This window comes from Phyllobates terribilis, unplaced genomic scaffold (genome assembly GCF_046119375.1).
Source record: "Phyllobates terribilis strain yellow unplaced genomic scaffold, ASM4611937v1 Scaffold_1__5_contigs__length_1240528914, whole genome shotgun sequence".
NCBI lineage: Eukaryota > Metazoa > Chordata > Amphibia > Anura > Dendrobatidae > Phyllobates > Phyllobates terribilis.
In genome coordinates this window covers 357,297,638-357,319,098 of record NW_027362761.1, presented here as the reverse complement: position 1 = coordinate 357,319,098, position 21,461 = coordinate 357,297,638, and the positions used below count along the sequence as shown (strand labels likewise).

The 21,461-nt window shown below is 45.4% G+C and overlaps 1 protein-coding gene across 1 annotated transcript in view; it reads left to right on the top strand.

Moving 5' to 3' along the window:
• LOC141261614 (3'-5' RNA helicase YTHDC2-like) overlaps positions 1 to 21,461 on the top strand; it is a 121,138-nt gene that overhangs the window by 5,637 nt on the left and 94,040 nt on the right. Inside the window, exons 5-10 of the mRNA XM_073676228.1 lie at positions 1,104 to 1,206; positions 12,959 to 13,115; positions 18,681 to 18,788; positions 19,566 to 19,714; positions 20,368 to 20,503; positions 20,910 to 21,036. Of these exons, the coding sequence (XP_073532329.1) occupies positions 1,104 to 1,206; positions 12,959 to 13,115; positions 18,681 to 18,788; positions 19,566 to 19,714; positions 20,368 to 20,503; positions 20,910 to 21,036 (780 nt within the window). The remainder of the gene's footprint in view (positions 1 to 1,103; positions 1,207 to 12,958; positions 13,116 to 18,680; positions 18,789 to 19,565; positions 19,715 to 20,367; positions 20,504 to 20,909; positions 21,037 to 21,461) is intronic.

Genomic DNA, 21,461 nt, shown 5'->3' with positions numbered 1-21,461 from the left:
CTGTTTTTTTTTCAGTCAAGATGGGGTGCAGAGTGTACTTTAATGAAAAAAACAAAATGAACTTTTTAGAATTTACCAAATGGCTGCAATGAAACAAAGAGTGAAAAATTTAAAGGGGTCTGAATACTTTCCGTACCCACTGTAAAACGCTGCACGTGAACTGTCAGTTCTTGAAGTTGATGTCCTGGAAACAGTAAAAGTGGGGAATGATAAAGATTTTAGCGGCTTTAACAAAGGCCAAATCACAATGACTAGAGGACTGGCATTTCCTAAATGTGGGGTATTCCCAGCTTGTACTGGTTCAGAGAAGAAAATTAGCGTCAAATTTGGACCATGATGTTATAGAATAAGGTGTCTGGTTTGATGAATCACGTTTTCTTTTACATAATGTGGATGACCAGGTGTGTGCTTTGCTTACCTGCAATAAAGATGGAGTACATGAGGAAGGCACGCTGGTGGAGGCAGTGTGATGATCTGCTTGTATTTCACTGGAAACCTTTGGGTCCTTGCACTCATGTTTATGTTGACATGTTCCATATACCCAAACATGATGGCAGGCCAAGCACATGACAGTGGTGTTGCCTAGTAGAAGTTGCCTGTTTCAGCAGGATAAGGCACCTTGCCACACTGCAGCCTTTATTCAGGAATAGTTTGAAGGTTATGACAAAAAGTTTGGGTTGTTGTCTTGGCCTCCAAATTATTTTAATGTCATTTTGAGTGAGCAGCTGCCAAATATGCTGGAAAACAAAGCTGAATCCTGAAGGCCACACCTCATAACTTACAAGACCAAAAGGATCTTCTGCTATTATCTTAAAGGCAGATATCACAGGATGCCTTCAGCGGTCTTGTGGAGTCCAGGATGTGATGGGTTACAGATATTTTTGGATTATATGAGTGGGAGCTACATAATGATTTGACCAAGGTAAAAAAAAATAAAGATTTCCTTCAGCAACAGGTTAAATGGTGTCTTCATGGAGTTGTAGAACGTCTGGAATTATTGACACCACAAGATATACATTACTACAATATATAAAAAATAATTTCATAAATTGTTCTGTTTAAAACATTTAAATTAAACAAATATTTTGCTTTCTCTTAAATAGGGTTTCTCCAAAGACGCTCCTCACCTTTTGCACTAATGGAGATCTCTTGCGTACTCTGATGGCTGGAGATACTACACTTTCAACAGTAACTCACGTCATTGTGGTAAGATATACTGCTTAGCTACAGCTGCACTGTGAATATTAATATAATGCTGATAAATTGGAGGCAGATGAATGATAGAAGGTGACTTCCAGTTATGAAATACTTTGATGGTTGGGGTCTGTGCAATGTGACCCCCTCCACCCATCAGTAGCTAGAAAAAGGATGTAGATAGGGGTCTTCATTCAGAAGAGGTGAAGGGCTGTAAATGTAATATATCGCCAGCCTCCAGCTTTTTTAGCATTCACAGTAAGGCTCAGTTGTCACATCATTTTTCACTTTCATACACATTGACAGGATTTTCCTAACATATATTCCACTGCATAGGTATAATGTGGCATGCGTTGGCATTGAATCCCATTATAAAAATTAAGTATACAGCATGTAGCTGCAAACTTTAGACATGTTTTTAATGCGCTTCAACATAGTCTCTCTCTTGCAGATTATTAATCCCCACTACTGTTCGTTTCATGCTTCCATTATAGCTAGTGTTCTTCATCTACAGTATAATAATCTTATTTTACTCTCCCTTCCTTCAGGAAATACTAGTTCTCCTGTTTCGGATCCAGCTGGTGTAGAAAATGTTTCAGGCAATGCAAATAGTCTTCCCTCCAGAAAGAAGACTTTCTATCTAGTGCCACCTTTAGAGAACAGCAAAGTACAGGTGGCACTAGAGGGTTTCTTTCCTTCTGGAGGAGAGCTAATTTACTTCTTTAAATTAATGTACATATTACAGAAAGTCCTGGTGAATCAGGTTCATTTGGTCTCTGGTCTCAAAAATTAAATAATATGTAATCTATACTGGCTCAATAAGTGCTGCTGATGGTAATAGAAACCGCGAAGAATGAACAATTCTGTGCACAATCATTCTTATGAAAGCCTACGATAGTTCGCTTACATTGACATCTTACTATTATCGCCCATCAAGGCGTGTTACTGGCAGAGTCAGATTATTATCTACCAGCATAATTTCGGCCTCTATGTTTATTATATATTTTATTCTCCTAACTATGGCGTTCGCTGTTTCCTTAATTTGCACCCAATGTATATATGCTGCAGATTTGTAGGGCTCATCTGATATCCTGGTTATTGAGTTTGTTTATTTCTGCAGATCTTTAAGTACTTCCGAACTGCCTATAGACGATAAATGTTCTGGCGGTCTGCGTTAGACTCTGCAGTGACGCTCCCATATGTTGCTGCATTGCAGTGCACTGCACACGATCATGCAGCTGCAGAAGCGGGGACCGACCTGCCAGAGACAGCCAGACTTCCCATAGAAAAGGCGGCACAGATGGTTTATTACCGACTATACCTTCCATATCAGTGTATACACAGCACTAACTGCATTTCTTCCTCAAGAACCAGTGGTCAGGTCATTTGTTCGTTGGGTGTAAGGAGCTGCTGGGTCCTAGGAGACCCAGTCGGCTCTGATAAGCAGCCAGGAGGCTGCATTTCTACTATAACTGGGGCTAATGTACTAACCCCAGTTACAGGGTAAATAAGAAAAAAAATATTTATTGAAATGCCTCCTTAGGCTGAGTTTACACGATGCGTTTTTCATGCGTTTCCGCAGTTGCGGAAACGCCGCGGAAACGCATGAAAAACGCATGGTAGAAGGGCAGCAATGTTCCCCAATTGAAATCCGCATGTGCTGTGCCCATGATGCGGATTTTTCCGCAGCGTAAACGCTGCGGTCAAAAATCCGCAGCATGTCAATTAATTTTGCGGAAACGCTGCTCTTTTGCCGCCATTGACTTGCATTAGACCGCATGGAATCCGCATCACTGTATATGTTGATGCGCTTTTCATGCGGTCTAATGTGCGGATGGTACCCGGGTGTGGATGAGAGGACTCTCATCCAGACCCAGGTACCATTAAAAAAAAAAGAATAAAATAAAAAATATATATATTCTCACCTTCTGACGGCCCGCGCTGCGTCCTTCTGGCTTCCCGGGCACTTCGCGGTTGAATGAAGGACCTTCGCTGACGTCAGAGTCATGTGACCGGGTCACGTGACGCTGACGTCGGAAGGTCCTAAAGTCTTCACTGCCGGCAGCCGGGACCGATGAAGCAGGACACCGGGGGCCATCAGAGGGTAAAGTATAGATTTATTTTTTATTTTTTGACATTCACACACTATATAAATCCATGCCGGTTGCATGGATTTATATAGTGTAAAGTTGACAAGCACTTTCCAAGTGATGCTAAAATCGCTTGGGAAGCGCTTGTCAACCCGCATGCGGAAATGAAAGTGAAGACCGCTTCATTTCCGCATGTCCCTGGCAGGAAACCGCATGTACAATCCGCATGCGTTTTTTCCTGCCTGAGAGATGCAGAAACGCTCAGGAAAAAATCCTGAGCATTTCTGCATCGTGTGCACATACCCTAAAGGCCTTTTTGACCATATGTGGGGCACAGTATGTGAACTAAATGAAAAATACATAAATAAAAAATGATTAAGTAAAATGCAAGTAAAAAATAAAAAAAATGCTGCAACTCCAGATCACTGTTATTAGCCCTGCCCAGTAGTTTCTGATATATAAAAATAATTGTTACAGACAGGGGAAACCTTATGAATGTATTTTAGTAGTCTTTTGTGGTCAGAAATAAAAATTGGAAAAACAGACACGTATTTTCCATATTTTACCACCAATACTGTCCGCTATAAGTTTAAAAAAAAAAAAAAAATGTAAAGATGATTTAAATATCCGAGCGAGAAAATAATTTACCGCTCTTTAAAAACCACACTTACGAAAAAACTAAAATGTGCCCGTTCTAGAAGTGGTTAACACACAAAACCATAGTAATGTTATATTGCTCCTGTTTCCTAAATGATAAAAGCACTCTATAAAGCGGCAGCTCTGGAGTTTTCTCATTAGGTAAAAGAAATAAGCATTGTAAATAAAAATCCAATCCATATTTACAGCGATAATTACCTGTAAAGCAGATGGACGTCAGATCTGCTGTGGCTTACAAACTAGGAGCTTGTAAGTGGTGAACTGACGCGGTTGGGATCATGCAGTGTATTGTAAATGAAGCCTTTATATTTGTTTTGTCTCATGAAGTGATGATTGATGTTCCTGCCACAATCAAATCCATCACCATCGATCTAATAATTAAAATGTGGCTAGTGTCACATGACAGTTTTTATCAGTCTTGTTTATTGCTCTCGTTTTGCCCTGTAAATCCAGGTGCAGTGATTTTTTGGTTGTTCCTTAGTGCACAACAGTATAAGCAGGACACAGTTATGTTCCCATGTTATGTAAGCATTACAGTTGCTGGTATGATTTATGCATGTGATTCAGAGTTTTATTTAATACTTTATTTGATAGATATATTAATCATAGATGATTATATGTATATACAGGTGCCTTCTTTTCTGTAATTTTTCATGAAGATGTATATTTTTGCTGCCTTGTGGAAAAATTGATTGCTTAATTAATTACACAAAAGAAAAATTACTCTGCCACCTCATTGGGGAACACAGGACCATGGGTGTTATGCTGCTGTCCACTAGGAGGCGACACTATGCATAATCTGAAAAAGATTAACCGTGGCTCCTCCTCTGCAGTATACACCCCTGGACGGCGTCAGCCTTCTCCAGTTTTTGCTTAGTGTCGCATAGTAGGCACACCTAAAACTTTTACTCCGTTTTTTTTTCGACGGGGTTACAGATGAAGAAAAGTGGGTCTCCTGCGAGACTCCCGGCATGGCTCCTTCCTCTGCACCCTATTACGGGGTGCACAGTTGAAGTCGAGATGGCTATTCACCATGTCGCTCCTTCCCCAGCCCCTCGGGTGCTGGTTCGAAGTCGTGACCCCCCCTCCTTCCCCAATTCCTTTTGGTTTCTGGGTTGAGGTCGAGGCGAGGATAAAGCCCCCTGATGGTGACAGCAGCACCCTCCCTAATCCCCCTCTGGGGGCATTAGGTTGAAATGCCCCAGGTAGGGCCTGTACAGGCAGCACTCTGTCGCTCCCAGTAGCCAGCACACTGTAGCTGAATCCAGGGACCCCAGCCCTGCTGCGGGCTCCTGTCGGGGCCGGGGGGGGGGGAGTGCAGGCAGACATGTCACAACACAGGCACAGGCCTTCCTGCGCCCTGTCTCTGCATCAGCACCAGCTCTATGGTGCCTCAGGGGGACTTTTCACAGGGCCCCCCTTCCGCTTATACCCCCACCGCTATCCTGCCTTTAAATCCGGGGAGGTCAGTTTAGATCCGGCCCCCTCCCGGACTGGAGCCCCTTTGGGCATCAGGCATCTAATTTAGACCGCGGCTCCGGCCTAGCCAAAGCCGCCACCCCCTCTCCGCCCACCCCCGGCCCACCCCCCGGATGACAAATATGACACACTACAGTGTCATAGAAGGGGCGGAAGCAGACTGAAAGGGCGCGATTTCACAGCAACTGTCGCCCTTTTCAGCTCTCCGCCCCCCTTCTTCCTTAAGCATTACTCCGGTGGCCATTATCTGCTGCAGGAAAAAGAATTAACCCTGCAGCTACCGGTCGGCAGATAAAGACCAGGCCTGCCAGTCTCCGGGGAGGCACAGGACTGTGGATGTTCTGCGCCAGACCTAGAGGCACACTGGTGGGGTAAGATCACAGCTGGAGTTTTTTCCCTCTGCTGTGAATCCTATAAGCTCCTCTGCATAGCCAGGGCCCTCTGCATAGCCAGGGCCCTCTGCATAGCCACCCCTGTGCACTATGTTGGGCTCAAGGTCCAAGAGAACCAGGCAGGACTGCTATTATGCACTCTGTACAGCCTGCAGTAATACTGTCCCCAGTGGCAGCACATACCTGCACTGGCAGGACTGCATCCAGACTGCTGTGCCAGAGCCCCAAGAAGACCCTGCCAATGCTTCGGTGTCTAATGCCACGCCGGAATGGGTCACTCAGATGTCGCAATCTATGACACAGTTTATAGATAACCTCACATCCACATTGCTTCAGGCTCTGCAGAGTCATGCCTCGGCTATGAACGCTACCCAGCAAAGGGAGAGCTCCACTCAGGGACATGACGGCACTGGCACATCCACGTCTAGGTCAGGACACAAGCGGACCTACAGGTTACGTTCATCTGCATCATCCCATACCACACGGTCATCCCCCTCTAGGGAGAGATACCGTAGTACCAGGTCATCTAGACTGTCCCCTGCCAGGGACAGACAATGCCGATCTCCACAGCCATCCCTGACCAGAGAAGGCCTCCGCCCCGGTTCACCCAGCAGGAGACGCCTTAGCGATACACAGGATTCGGAAGACATCTGTGATTCCGACTCAGACAAGGAAACTGAAGGGTCCCTAATCCCAATCCCCCCTTGCAATACAGCGCTAGTTGATGATGTAATATCATCCATCCATCGGGTGCTGGACATTTCTGATCCGCCCCCGGAGGCACCAGGACACAAGATTTCCTTTGAAGGAGTTCTGAAGCCGCCTAACGTCTTCTTTGATCACCCAGAGTTTAAGGCGATCCTTAAAAAGCAGTTCCCACAACCTGAGAAGAAGTTTACCAAATATCTGGAGGCTCGGTACACCTTCTCACAGGAGGTCACCAAACAATGGACAGATCCACCTGAAGTGGATCCCCCAGTCTCTAGGCTAGCAGCACAGTCACTCCTTTCACTGCCAGATAGCTCAACCCTCAGGGACACAGCAGACCGGCAGGTAGAACGCATGACTCGTTCAATTTTCGAGGCCGCAGGGGCCTCCCTGGCTCCCGTGTTTGCTTCAGTTTGGGCTGCCAAGTCCATCCTGGCTAAGGCCCAAAATTTACAAGCTGGCCTACAAGTATCTACTCCTGAGCTGTCGGACCAAGTGGCCCAAATAGCAGTTGTAGCAGATTACATGCTTCATGCAGCTCTGGATTCTGCTAGGGGTGCCGCGGGGATAGCATCAAACGCCATCACGATTCGGCGTATCCTCTGGCTGCGGGAATGGAAAGCAGATGCAGCCTCAAAGAAGTCCCTCCCGTACCTCAGTGGTCGACTTCTTGGTGAACAGTTGGACACGATGATATCCACCGCCACCGGGGGTAAGAGTACCTCTCTCCACCAACTGAAGCCCAAACGCACTTACAAGAAGCGTAACCAAACTCGATTCCGATCCTTTCGGAACTCTTCGGGCTGGTGCGTCTCGCGACCAGCACAAAATAGCAACCGCGCCCCAAGCAGGGACAACTCGCAGTCGACGCAAAAGTCGGACAAGACCTGGCAGTCAAGAGCAGGCCTGTCAAAGTTCAAAGGAGGAAAATCTCAGATTTACTCCTCATCATGACTTACGGACTCCGGAAGACAACCCCACCTGTAGACGGCCGTCTTTAGCTCTTTCATCAAGTCTGGCTGCCTATTACAGAAGACAGGTGGGTCAGGGAACTAGTGTCTTCGGGATACAAGATAGAGTTCACTTCCAACCCACCAAACAGACTATTTCTTTCTGTTCCCCCAAAACCGCCAGCCAAGGCTTGTGCCTTCCACCAAGTGGTCTCCTCGCTTCTTCAAGCAGGAGTCATAGTACCGGTCCCCGCGGCCGAGCGCTTCCGAGGGTTCTACTCAAATTTATTCAAAGTCCCCAAGAAAGGAGGCGGCGTACGGCCCACACTGGACCTAAAACAGCTCAACAAATATGTACGGGTACGTCACTTCCGCATGGAGTCCCTTCGGTCCATCACTGCGTCCATGGAGAAGGGAGAATTTCTCGCCTCCATAGACATACAAGACGCATACCTGCATATACCAATTGCACCCGCCCATCAGAGATTTCTCAGGTTCGCAATCGACCAGGACCACTACCAGTTCGTGGCTCTCCCGTTCGGACTCGCCGCGGCTCCCAGAGTGTTTTACCAAAGTCATGGCAGCCACCATGGACGTCCTGCACTCCAGAGGCATAATAGTCGTTCCATACCTGGACGATCTCCTTATCAAGGCTCCCACCTTCAAGGATTGCGAGCTCAGCGTCTCAATCACAATCAACACTCTGAGTCGCCTGGGCTGGTTAGTCAACCTACAAAAGTAATCACCAACCCCGAGTCAGTCTCTGACCTTCCTGGGAATATTATTCAACACCTTCAGGGGTCTGGTGCTCCTTCCCAAGGACAAGGCACTGACTCTCCATTTAGGAGTTCGCACCCTCCTCAGCAAACCCCCTCGAACTCTCCGGTTTGCCATGAGAGTCCTTGGCAGGATGGTGGTGGCAATAGAAGTTGTCCCATTTGCCCAGCTTCACCTCAGGCCTCTCCAACTAGCCATCCTCAAGTCATGGGACAGAAACCCTTTTTTTCTCGACAGGGAGTTCCACCTGACGTCGTCAACCAGGAGGTCCCTGCACTGGTGGCTCAAGCCAACCTCACTAACAAAGGGGAAATCCTTTCTCACGGGTCAATGGAAGGATCTGACTACCGACGCGAGCCTGATGGGTTGGGGTGCGGTACACCTACACCACAGAGCACAGGGCAAGTGGTCCCCAGCAGAAGCGACCATGCCCATCGACATTTTGGAAATTCGTGCCATCCTCCTGGCGTTGAGAGCCTTCCATCACTTACTGGCAGCCTCTCACATCAGAGTACAGTCGGACAATGCCACCGCTGTGGCATATATGAATCACCAAGGGGGGACCGGCAGTGCCCAAGCGATGCGAGAAGTGACACACATTCTCCACTGGGCGGCAGACACAGGTTCGGTTCTCTCTGCGGTCCACATTCCGGGTGTGGACAACTGGGAAGCAGACTTCCTCAGCCGGCAAGGAATGGACTCGGGAGAGTGGTCTCTCCATCCCGAAGTTTTTTGCCAGATCTGCCATCGCTGGGTGACTCCGGACGTGGACCTAATGGCATCCTACTTCAATGCCAAGGTCTCCAACTTCATGGCCAGAACACACGACCCGCGGGCGCTAGGAGTGGACGCCCTGGTTCAGGACTGGACCCAGTTCCAGCTCCTGTACATTTTTCCACCTCTCCCCCTGATATCCAGAGTGGTGAGGAAGATCAAGCAAGAGGGGGTTCCAACCATCCTAATCGCACTGGACTGGCCCAGGCGTACATGGTACGCCGACATCGTACAGGTCACAGCAAACGTCCCCTGGCATCTCCCCGACCGCCTGGATCTTCTGTCACAAGGCCCGTTCTACCACCAGAACCCAGGGGCCCTCCGTTTGACGGCGTGGCTATTGAGACTTGGGTTTTAACCCAGTCAGGGTTCTCACCTGACGTCATTGGAACCATGATAAGGGCACGGAAGCCAACCTCTGCTAAAATTTATTACCGTACCTGGAATGCCTTTACCTGGTGCGAATCTCGTGGCCAGACCCCATTCCCTTATTCCCTCCCCAGGGTACTTGGGTTTCTCCAATCGGGTCTGGAGGCCAGATTGTCCTTGGCCTCCCTTAAGAGCCAGGTGTCGGCTCTCTCAGTGCTTTTTCAGAGGCGCATTGCTAACAAGCCGCAAGTAAGGACATTTCTTCAGGGGGTTTCCCGATTGGTTCCCCCCTACAGATGACCACTAGAAACTTGGGATCTCAACCTGGTGCTGACAGCATTGCAGGCAACACCTTTTGAACCCCTTAGGGAAGTCCCACTTCTCCTTTTATCCCAGAAAGTGTTTTTTCTTGTGGCAATCACCTCGCTACGCAGGGTGTCTGAACTGACAGCACTCTCCTGCAGACGACGCTTCCTGGCTTTTTACCAGGACAAGGTAGTTCTCTGTAAGGTCCCATCCTTCCTTCCGAAGGTTGTGTCCAACTTCCACCTCAATGAGGAAATTTCACTGCCACCCCTCTGTCCGGTCCCGGTTCATAGAGTGGAGAAGGCTCTGCATACGCTTGACCTTGTCAGGGCATCACGTATCTATGTGTCTAGGACTGCGCCCTTCCGGAAGTCTGATTCTCTTTTCCTTCTTCTGTAAGGCGGCAGCAAGGGTCTACCAGCTTCCAAAGCTACCCTTGCCGCCTCAAAAATTCTCCTCTTCCAGCAGGTATTACGGCACACTCTACAGGTGCGGTAGGGGCCTCCTGGGCCATTCGGCACCAGGCCTCGGCACAACAAGTGTGTAAAGCTGCCACCTGGACTAACCTACACACGTTTACCAAACACTACAGGGTTCATACCCAGACCTCAGCAGACGCGAGCCTGGGTAGACGTATTCTGCAGGCGGCGGTGCCCCAATTATAGAAGCCTGTCTACACAATATTCGTCCATTGCTTCCCACCTAGGGACTGCTTTGGGATGTCCCATGGTCCTGTGTACCCCAATGAGGCGACAGAGTAAAGGAGATTTTTGTGTACTCACCGTAAAATCTCTTTCTCTTAGCCTCTAATTGGGGGACACAGCTCCCACCCTGTTGCCCGTTCCGGGCCGTTGTTATGTTGAGTTCTCCTATTGTTTTTTTCTTGAGCTCGTACATAGTTGCCTTCATATAGGCATGGTTATGTTATCCATCTTACGTTCCTCCTATTGCTTTTACACAGAACTGGAGAAGGCTGACGCCGTCCAGGGGTGTATACTGCAGAGGAGGAGCCACGGTTAATCTCTTTCAGATTATGCATAGTGTCGCCTCCTAGTGGACAGCAGCATAACACCCATGGTCCTGTGTCCCCCAATTAGAGGCTAAGAGAAAGAGATTTTACGGTGAGTACACAAAAATCTCCTTTTTCCAAAATTCTTAATTTTTTCTGTATCTCTGAATGTCCTCTTCCTCACCTCTGGGTCTGGCTCTGCTCCTGGACACCTCCTGTAGCCTTCTGGTCTCTTCCCCTGTGATGTTACCTTCAGGGCAGTAGTATATGTGACATTTCATTTGGAGAAACATGTTGGGGTCAGTGGGGGACCGGTCAGGTGACTGCATCGCAAAAATCATATAAAGAAATGGCATTAATACTGGTGATTTAATAAATTAATGGTTTTCTCCACTACTTGAACAACCCCTTCTTGATCTGAATGGATCTGAATGTTTACCTCCGATAATATAAACACGCTCCTACTCCCCTTCAGTGCCGGCCCTGTTCCATTGGTGTCGGCAGTCACGTTCCTTGAGATCACATGCACGTTAGCCATGTGACCAGTCGGCGCGGGTGTCACTGTCCCCGCCTTTGGGTGTATTAGTAATCAAGAGAAAGTGAGCGATTGGACATAAGGCTCATGTGTCATAAAGAACGCACGTGAGCCCTGGGTATGCGAGCGCCAACACCGGTGGAACGGTGCCAACATGGGAAATGAGTTTAAGTGTATTTATTTTTATGGAAGCAAACATTCTGATTGAGAAGAGGTTGTCCTAGTAGTGGACAACCCCTTTAATTATAGCTTGGATAGTCCCTTTAAAATAAGACAAATATGTAATCTTTTAACTTTGCATAAAATATGTTCAAAGGGGTATTATTGTTTTAGAGTAATGATGACTTATTGCTAGGACATGCCTTCACTTTGGTGGTGGTCTGACCTCTAGGGCCCTCACCAATCCTGAGAACAGGGAGAAGTTAGCACTTTGCAGGAAACTATATCTGGTCACATTCACTAAAATACATTTGAGCTGCAGTTCCCCTGTACAGCATTGGACAGGCACCTCTGGGCAACAAAAACAGTCACTTTGCTGGTGTTGTGGCCCCTTGTTTTTAATTATCAGTGGAGGTCTCAGAAGTGGGACACTCACTCAGCTTAAACTCCTGACTTATCCTAGCGATTTATTAAATTGGAGAACGTCTTTAACTGCTTCTGAACTGGACATAGACTTTAACTGTCTGGTGGTCCGCATTTTACTCTACAGTGACATTCTAAGACATCATTGCAGAGAAAGAAGCTGAGGTCCGCATTTTACTTTGTACTGGAGGTCCGCATTTTACTTTGTACTGACGTTTTAAAACATCATTGCAAAGTAAGCAGCTGCAGGAGTGAGGAGCAGACTGTCAGGCTGTGTGCCCACGTAGCTTTTTTCAAGCGTATATGCTGCGGAATTTCCGCAGCGTAAACGCTTGAAAAACGCATGTATATCCGCACCCCATGGTCCCCAATGGCATTCCGCAATGTCAATGCCCATGCTGCGGATTTTTCCGCAGCGTATATGCTGCGGTCAAAAATCCGCAGCATGTTCATTAATTTTGCGGAAGCGCAGCGGAATCAATGTGCGGATGGTACCCAAGTCTGGATGAGAGGAGACTCTCATCCAGACCTGGGTACCAAAGAACCTGTAAAAAAAAGAATAAAATAAAGTTTATACTTATCTTCTGATGTTTTCCCTCCGTCGCGCTGTTGTCTGAAGGACCTGCCACGTCATTGAGTCATGTGAACCACCACATGACTCAATGACGTCACCGCAGGTCCTGCACACAACAGCGTGAGCCGCTCAAGCCTCCGGACGGGGCAGAGAATGCATCAGAAGGTGAGTATAAAGTTTATTTTTTTATTTTTTACCATTCTGAACAAGTTGTCAAGCACTTTTCCAAGTGATGCTTGGAGAAGTGCTTGATAACCCGCATGCGGAAATGCATGCAAAGACGCCTCACAAACGCTTCTACCTGGCGGGAAAACCGCATGTAATATCCGCATGCGATTTTCCCGCCAGGGAGAAGCGTAAAAAATATGCTTCAGGTCCGCAACGTGGGCACATAGCCTCAGAATCAGACGGACTCACCATAGAAAATGCAGAGATGGTACTACTTTTTCACCAGTCTAATTCAGAGAGCTGACACAATGTGAGAACTTTATTGCAATTTCCACATCATGTCTTTATTTTGATTGGGCTGCTGAGCTGTTTTCAATTTCATTTCATGTAATAGGATGAAGTTCATGAACGTGATCGGTTCAGCGACTTCCTGCTAACTAAACTCCGAGATTTAATTCAGAAACATCCAACTTTGAAACTTATTCTCTCCAGTGCCGCATTGGACATAAACTTGTTCTTTAGATACTTTGGAGGGTGTCCTGTCTTGTACAGTAAGTAGCTTTCCAAATAGAACCTTGTAATTCAAATTACTAATGTCCAAATAATCCTGATAATCTGGTCTTTGATTTTTAGCTATATGAATTCATTTCTGAGATCTCTATCCTTTATGCTAAGTACGGTCTTCCTGCATTTTATGTTAGCATTTTATTTTTCTCTGCTTGGCAATTTCTTGAAACTTAGATAAGTTTTATGTACTCTGCTATGACTGTCTAAGGCAGTGGTCCCCAACCTTTTTTGCACCAGGGACCGGCTTGAAGCAAGATCATTTTTCCATGGCCCAGCAAGGAGGGGGTGGGGTGGGCGGGGCTTTGGTCATATGGGGGCGGGGTAATGGAGGGATTTGGAGTTTAGTGCATACTTATCATATAGTGTAGACCAGGTCCCCGCCAGGAGCTATGCCAGGAGCCCCACATAATGTGCTGTGCCAGGAGCCGCATCACTGAGGCCCCATCACGCCCTGCAGCAGGACAGGGCAGCTGTCCTGACAGCTGCTGTTCAGCTGCATTTACTTCATCCCAGGGGCGGACACAGACTGTAGTGGGCCCCTGTGCAAGAAATTTTTGGGGGCCCCCCCCGCCCTTCATAAGGCAACAAAGTTATGTAAACATAACCCCCCCATGTGCATCTCTCACCCCCCCATGTGCAGCTCACCCCCGTGCATCTCTCATCCCCCCCGTGCATCTCTCACCCCCCCGTGCATCTCTCACCCCCCCGTGCATCTCTCATCTCTCCCCTCCCTCCCATGTGCATCTCTCATCTCTCCCCTCCCCCCATGTGCATCTCTCATCTCTCCCCTCCCCCCATGTGCATCTCTCATCTCTCCCCTCCCCCCATGTGGATCTCTCATCTCTCCCCTCCCCCATGTGCATCTCTCATCTCTCCCCTCCCCCCCATGTGGATCTCTCATCTCTCCCCTCCCCCCCATGTGGATCTCTCATCTCTCCCCTCCCCCATGTGCATCTCTCATCTCTCCCCTCCCCCCATGTGCATCTCCCATTCCCCCCACTCCTAGTTAATTGTATTTAAAAAAAAATAAAACTTGTTATACTTACCCCCATGCGATCCCTGCAGAATCCTGGCGCTCGTCCAAATTAGCTGACACCAGGTTCTCCTGACTTCCGGCCATGTGACTGCGCCGTCACATGACCGGAAGTCAGGGGAATCATGAAGGTGCTGCCGCAGCAGCGCAGCGCTGAGATGTCCCGGACCCGGCGCTTAGCATGCGGCCGGGGGCCCCATGAGGAGAGAGACGCACAAGAGGGGGGCTCCGAGGGGGCTCCTACCGGCCGGGCCCCATACTGGAGTCAGGGCAGTCATGCCCTGATGGCGGCCCTGCTGGAGGCTGGAGGGGCCCCCTCTCCCCGCGGACCGGCTGAAAAACCCCAACGGCCCGGTCCTGGTCCGCGGACCGGCGGTTGGGGACCTCTGGTCTAAGGCATCACCTGCGCCATCACATTGCATTAAAACATTTTTGATCTCGTTTGATTTCCAATTTCTTTTCTTAACAAAATAGCCTGTACACTTTCATTTTTATGGGATACAGGAGTCCTTGTTTTATAAGTGGAAATTTTACTTATGGGAAGACTTCATTCTTGCAAATGGTCACATTGTAAAGTCTTAGTAAATACAGTCATGGCCAAAAGTTTTGAGAATGACACCAAAATTATATTTTCACATGATCTGCTGGCCTCTGGTTTTTATTAGTGTTTGTCTGATGTTTATATCACATACAGAAATATAATTGCAATCATATTATGAGTACCAATAGGTTATATTGACAGTTAGAATGAGTTAATGCTGCAAGTCAATATTTGCAGTGTTGCCCCTTCTTCTTCAAGACCTCCGTAATTCTCCCTGGCATGCTCTCAATTAACTTTTGGACCAAATCCTGACTGATAGCAGTCCATTCTTGCATAATCAATGCTTGCATTTTGCCAGAATTTGTTGGTTTTTGTTTGTCCACCCGTCTCTTGATGATTGACCACAAGTTCTCAATGGGATTAAGATCTGGGGAGTTTCCAGGCTATGGACCCAAAATCTCTGTTTTGTTCCATGAGACATTTAGTTATCACATTTGCTTTATGGCAAGGTGCTCCATCATGCTGGAAAAGGCATTGTTGGGCGCCAAACTGCTCTTGGACGGTTGGGAGAAGTTGCTCTTGGAGGACATTCTGGTACCATTCTTTATTCATGGCTGTGTTGTTAGGCAAGACTGTGAGTGAGCCGATTCCCTTGGCTGAGAAGCAATCCCACACATGAATGGTTTCAGGATGCTTTACAGTTGGCATGAGACAAGACTGGTGGTAGCGCTCACCTCTTCTTCTCCGAATAAGCTGTTTTCCAGATGTCCCAAACAATCGAAAAGGGGATTCATCAGAGAAAATGACTTTGCCCTAGTCCTCAGCAGTCCACTCCCTGTACCTTTTGCAGAATATCAGTCGGTCCCTGATGTTTTTTCTGGAGAGAAGTGGCTTCTTTGCTGCCCTCCTTGAAACCAGCCCTTGCTCAAAGAGTCTCCGCTTCACAGTGCGTGCAGAAGCACTCACACCAGCCTGCTGCCATTCCTGAGCAAGCTCGGCACTGTTGGTAGTCCGATCCCGCAGCTGAAACAGTTTTAAGATACGGTCCTGGCGCTTGCTGGTCTTTCTTGGGCGCCCTGGAGCCTTTTTGACAACAATGGAAGCTCTCTCCTTGAAGTTCTTGATGATGCGATAGATTGTTGACTGAGGTGCAATCTTTGTAGCTGCGATACTCTTCCCTGTTAGGCCATTTTTGTGCAGTGCAATGATGGCTGCACGTGTTTCTTTAGAGATAACCATGGTTAACTGAAGAGAAACAATGATACCAAGAACCAGCCTCCTTTTAAAGTGTCCAGTGATGTCATTCTTACTTAATCATGACTGATTGATCGCCAGCCCTGTCCTCATCAACACCCACACCTGTATTAATGGATCAATCACTAAAACGATGTTAGCTGCTCCTTTTAAGGCAGGACTGCTATGATGTTGAAATGTGTTTTGGGGGTTAAAGTTCATTTTCTGGGCAAATATTGACTTTGCAAGTACAGTAATTGCTGTTAAGCTGATCACTCTTTGACATTCAGGAGTATATGCAAATTGCCATTACAAAAAATGAAGCAGTAAACTTTGGAAAAATTACTATTTGTCTCATTCTCAATACTTTTGGCCATGACTGTACAGCTGTCATTGTACCCCAAGTATTGTAGATGGCAGAAGTAAAGCCTTCATCATGCACCAAAAATTTGGCTTCTAATGTTATAAGCTTGTTGGGTACATATGGAATGCTGTGGACAGTGCTGCTGGGTTGAAGCTGGGGACTGACCTCTTTGTTGGGGATTTCTGGAGCTCTTTTACACTTGTGATATCCCATGCAGTAAAGAAAAGGGGGAATGTGAAGATGGACAGCAGCTCCGTCAAATACTTGGTTGTATCTTTCATGTATTCAGAATCAACTGTATAATATGTCTGCACATGTACCTTATATTTGGATTGTAAAATCCAAATCTAGACACTTTTTAGCTGATAGAATGAAAAGTATATACAACCCCTGGCAAAAATTATGGAATCACTGGGCTCGGAGGATGTTCATTCAGTTGTTTAATGTTGTTGAAAAAAAGCAGATCACAGACATGGCACAAAACTAAAGTCATTTCAAATGGCAACTTTAGGGCTTTAAGAAACACTAAAAGAAATCAAGATTAAAAATGTGGTACTCCGTAAGGGTAATTTGTTTCAAGCCAAGCAGAGGGAAAAAATTATGGAATCACTCAATTCTGAGGAAAAAATTATGGGATCATGAAAAACAAACACACAAAAGAACACTCCAATACATCACTAGTATTTTGTTGCACCACCTCTGGCTTTAATAACAGCTTGCAGTCTCTGAGGCATGGACTTAGTGAGTGACAAACAGTACTCTTCATCAATCTTGCTCCAGCTTTCTCTGATTGCTGTTGCCAGATTAGCCTTGCAGGTTGGAGCCTTGTCATGGACCATTTTCTTCAACTTCCACCAAAGATTTTCAATTGGACCTTATGTGTCTTCTTTCAAGGAATGTTTTCACAGTTTTTGCTCTATGGCAGGATGCATTATCATCTTGAAAAATGTCATCATCCCCAAACATCCTTTCAATTGATGGGATAAGAAAACTGTCCAAAATATCAACGTAAACTTGGGCATTTATTGAATATGTAATGACAGCCATCTCCCCAGTGCCTTTACCTAACATGCAGCCCCATATCATCAATGACTGTGGAAATCTGCATGTTCTCTTCATGCAGTCATCTTTATAAATCTCATTGGAACGGCACCAAACAAAAGTAGCAGCATCATCACCTTGCCCAATGCAGATTCGCGATTCATAACTGAATATGACTTTCATCCAGTCATCCACAGTCCACAATTGCTTTTTCTTAGCCCATTGTAACCTTGTTTTTTTCTGTTTAGGTGTTAATGATGGCTTATATTTAGCTTTTCTGTATGTAAATCCCATTTCCTTTAGGCGATTTCTTACAGACTTAAGTTTCCTCCCATTTGTTCCTCATTTGTTTTGTTGTGCATTTCCTGTTTTGGAGACATATTGCTTTAAGTTTCCGGTCTTGACGCTTTGATGTCTTCCTTGGTCTACCAGTATGTTTGCCTTTAACAACCTTCTCATGTTGTTTGTATTTGGTCCAGATTTTAGACACAGCTGACTATGAACAATAAACATCTTTTGCAACATTGCGTGATGATTTACCTTCTTTTAAGAGTTTGATAATCCTCAGTCCACTTGGTGCAACAGCTCTCCAAGGTGTGATCACTCCTTTTTAGATGCAGACTAACGAGCAGATCTAATTTGATGCAGGTGTTAGTTTTGGAAATGAAAATTTACGGGGTGATTCCATAATTTTTTTCTCAGAATTGAGTGATTTCAGAATTTTTTCCCTCTGCTTGGTCTGAAAAAAATTACCCTTACTGAGTACCACATTTTTAATCTTGATTTCTTTTAGTGTTTCTTAAAGCCCTAAAGTTGCCATTTGAAATGACTTTAGTTTTGTGCCATGTCTGTGATCTGCTTTTTTTCAACAACATTAAACAACTGAATGAACATCCTCCGAGCCCAGTGATTCCATAATTTTTGCCAGGGGTTGTAGAGTGCTGGTAGTATGCTTCTTAGAGTCGTGCCTAATTATTTGACCATGGCGGAGATTTGGGATATTTATACTCTCCTGTCGGGTCTGACATCGAATGGTGAGAGACGCAACTGCAGACTGGGCAGGATGGTGGCAGAGTTGCCATCCGATGCTCTGCAGGTATCATGCATAGGCCTTATTCTCATTAATGGGACCATGCTTTCCCCACAACAGCTATAAGATAAGGAACAGTCAATTATTTTTTTTTCCCCCAATGCATAGGCTCGTGTACTCGGCCATGGACGTGGGGTGGTGTGGAGTCGAATCTGTCCTTAAGGCAAATGCTTACTAATTTTATTTCTAAAAGAAAGTGCTTATGGTTTTCACCTGATTAATATTGTTATGTTTCTGTCACCTGAAGTACCAGGACGACCCTTTGAAGTAAAAGAATTGTTTTTAGAGGATATTTTAAGAACTATGGGCTACAGAAATAAGGACATGCTGAAATACAAGAAAGAGAAGCAGTGTGGTATGTACTGATACTCATTATACGTAGTGAATTGCTGCATGGTATACTCATTTTGTATATAAAAATTAGTAGAAAGTTAAAAAAAAATACAACTAGAAGATACAAGTTCCCAAGTACATGGACTGGTGTAGTGATTGATCCTGCAGCTACATCGTCCGGGGGGTCACAGCAGGCTGCAGTGACTAAGAAAAATCATTTTAGTAGGAGGAAGGAAGAAAGGGAAAACTAAGGAGGCATTACAGCTGAGAGGTGTGAGGTAAGTGCACACACATTGTGTTTTGCTACGTATTTGCAGCGTTTTTTTCACTAACGTGTGTACACATGCCCTAATGAGTCAAAAATACGCACCAAAATACGCAGCAAATCTGCAAGTTTTTGACGCAACTAATCTGCCAGAGAAAAGTCATCAGCAGATTTGGTGCAGAAAACACACAACGTGTGTGCACTTGGGGAGGGAATTTCTGAATTTTTCTAAGGAGTCATCCTGAAAGTAAGAAGACAGAGCAACATGAAAAGATTGGAAATAAAACAAAAAGCTAATACATGCTTTAAAGGTGCAGATATTATATCCAAAATAATGTCTTTGGGTGTAAAACTAAACCTTCATCTTAAAAGTGGGGATGAGACACTTTGTGTAAGGTATAAGGAACTGAGCACCAGATTCAGTCCTGAGCTAATGCACACTAAATTTCATAGGTAAATAGGAGAACATCTAGATCTGGATAACCATACATCTACATTACATGTGTTTTCTCTATAATAATGTCTTTGTCACAGTGGAAAAGCAAAAGACAACTCTGTCTGAATGGCACTCGGCAAAAGAGAACAGCGTAAAGAGCGACACCCAAAGGCAGAGGAGCATTACCAGCATCGCAGTGGATTATGATCTGCTGGATGACGGAGGGGACACTGTGTTCAGTCAGCTGGTAAGGTGGAGTTACTTACTTAGGCAGCCAAAATAAAGCTAGATAGTAGTTTTGTAATTATTTTTTTCTTGAAACTGATGGTTAGAATATAAGGGGTATTCTTTGCTCCTAACTCTAATATTTTGATATCTCATATATGCCACATTTTGAGCTAGTCTTAAAGCTGTCATCAGACCATGCTGCTCTATGTAAGAATAGCATAGTATGGGGACCGTTATGGTTGATAACTAAGAGTGCTAAAGGCATACACTGGGAATATAATGAATAAGTCTGGTGTATTCATGAGAAGAACTCCTCCCTGTATATCTCACCTGTTATTGATGGTCATCAGCTATGGATCTGCATATATGACAGCCCATCAGACACTGAGTAAAGCATGGGGGTGCTCTGGTCATGACTACACCAGCACCAGACTCATCAACTCCCCTTTGTATTCTTTGAATGCTCCTATTAACCAAATAACATTTCTGTGCAGTTTTGGCTAATAGAGTGATCCTGACTCTAATCTGCTGCCTATACATAAAGCAGAATAGTCTGCTTTGATTCTGATGTATAATAAAATATGCTTGACAATAAAATATATGACCGAAGACTTACAGTCCCTGTAGCAGCTTGGTAACTTTGACTTCTGCTCTCTATCGCTTTCCATTAAGACTGAGAAGGATGTGAATTGTTTAGAGCCGTGGCTGATAAAGGAAATGGACTTGTGTCTCTCTGATATTTGGCTCCATAGAGACCTAGATGCCTTTGCACAACTGTTCCAATTAATATTGACAGAAAATGTCAGTGGTAAGTTCATATCTTCTTTACTAGTAGTAATATTTCTCGGTCGATCTAATGCATTTTTTTCTTTTGCCTGTTGAGCATCCTCCATTGTGGACATTTGTGACTTCTTACATGAGAATGGGAATGGATTTTGTTTTCTAAGCTCCCTACTGTTCCCTTTCCCACAAGTTTGACCATAAACATTATATAAACTTTGGCATAAAGCTGTACTCTCTCTACAGTTTGGCTTAACCTAGGGAAAGGTCACTGGCTTCTAGGCCCCGCTATTCATAATTTGCATTAATTTGTGCCTATTATACGATGTTATAAGATTCTGCTGAAAACATTTTTTTTTTTGACTCAATATTAATTTGTTTGCATCATATATATTTATATATTAAGCATCAGACTGTTTTTTCTTATTTACTAGTCGACTACAGACACAGTGAATCAAGCGCTTCACCATTAATGGTGGCTGCTGGTCGAGGCTTTTTGTGCCAGGTAGAGCAACTTATTGGCATGGGAGCCAATGTCCACAGCAAAGCTTCCAATGGATGGTAATTACCCATTCCTCTATTAATTTTATTTTGAGTACTAGATAGTATAGATAGTGTTCATCCCACTTTACCTTTTGAGCAGTTTGTGGTTGTAGGACACGTGACATAAGCCATCTATCCTCACTGATTGTGGCTGTAGGATACGTGACATAAGCCGTCTATCCTCACTGATTGTGGCTGTAGGACACGTGACATAAGCTGCCTATCCTCACTGATTGTGGCTATAGGACACGTGATATAAGCCGTCTATCCTCACTGATTGTGGCTGTAGGATACGTGACATAAGCCATCTATCCTCACTGATTGTGGTTGTAGGACATGTGACATAAGCAGTCTATCCTCACTGATTGTGGCTGTAGGACATGTGACATAAGCCATCTATCCTCACTGATTGTGGTTGTAGGACACGTGACATAAGTCATCTA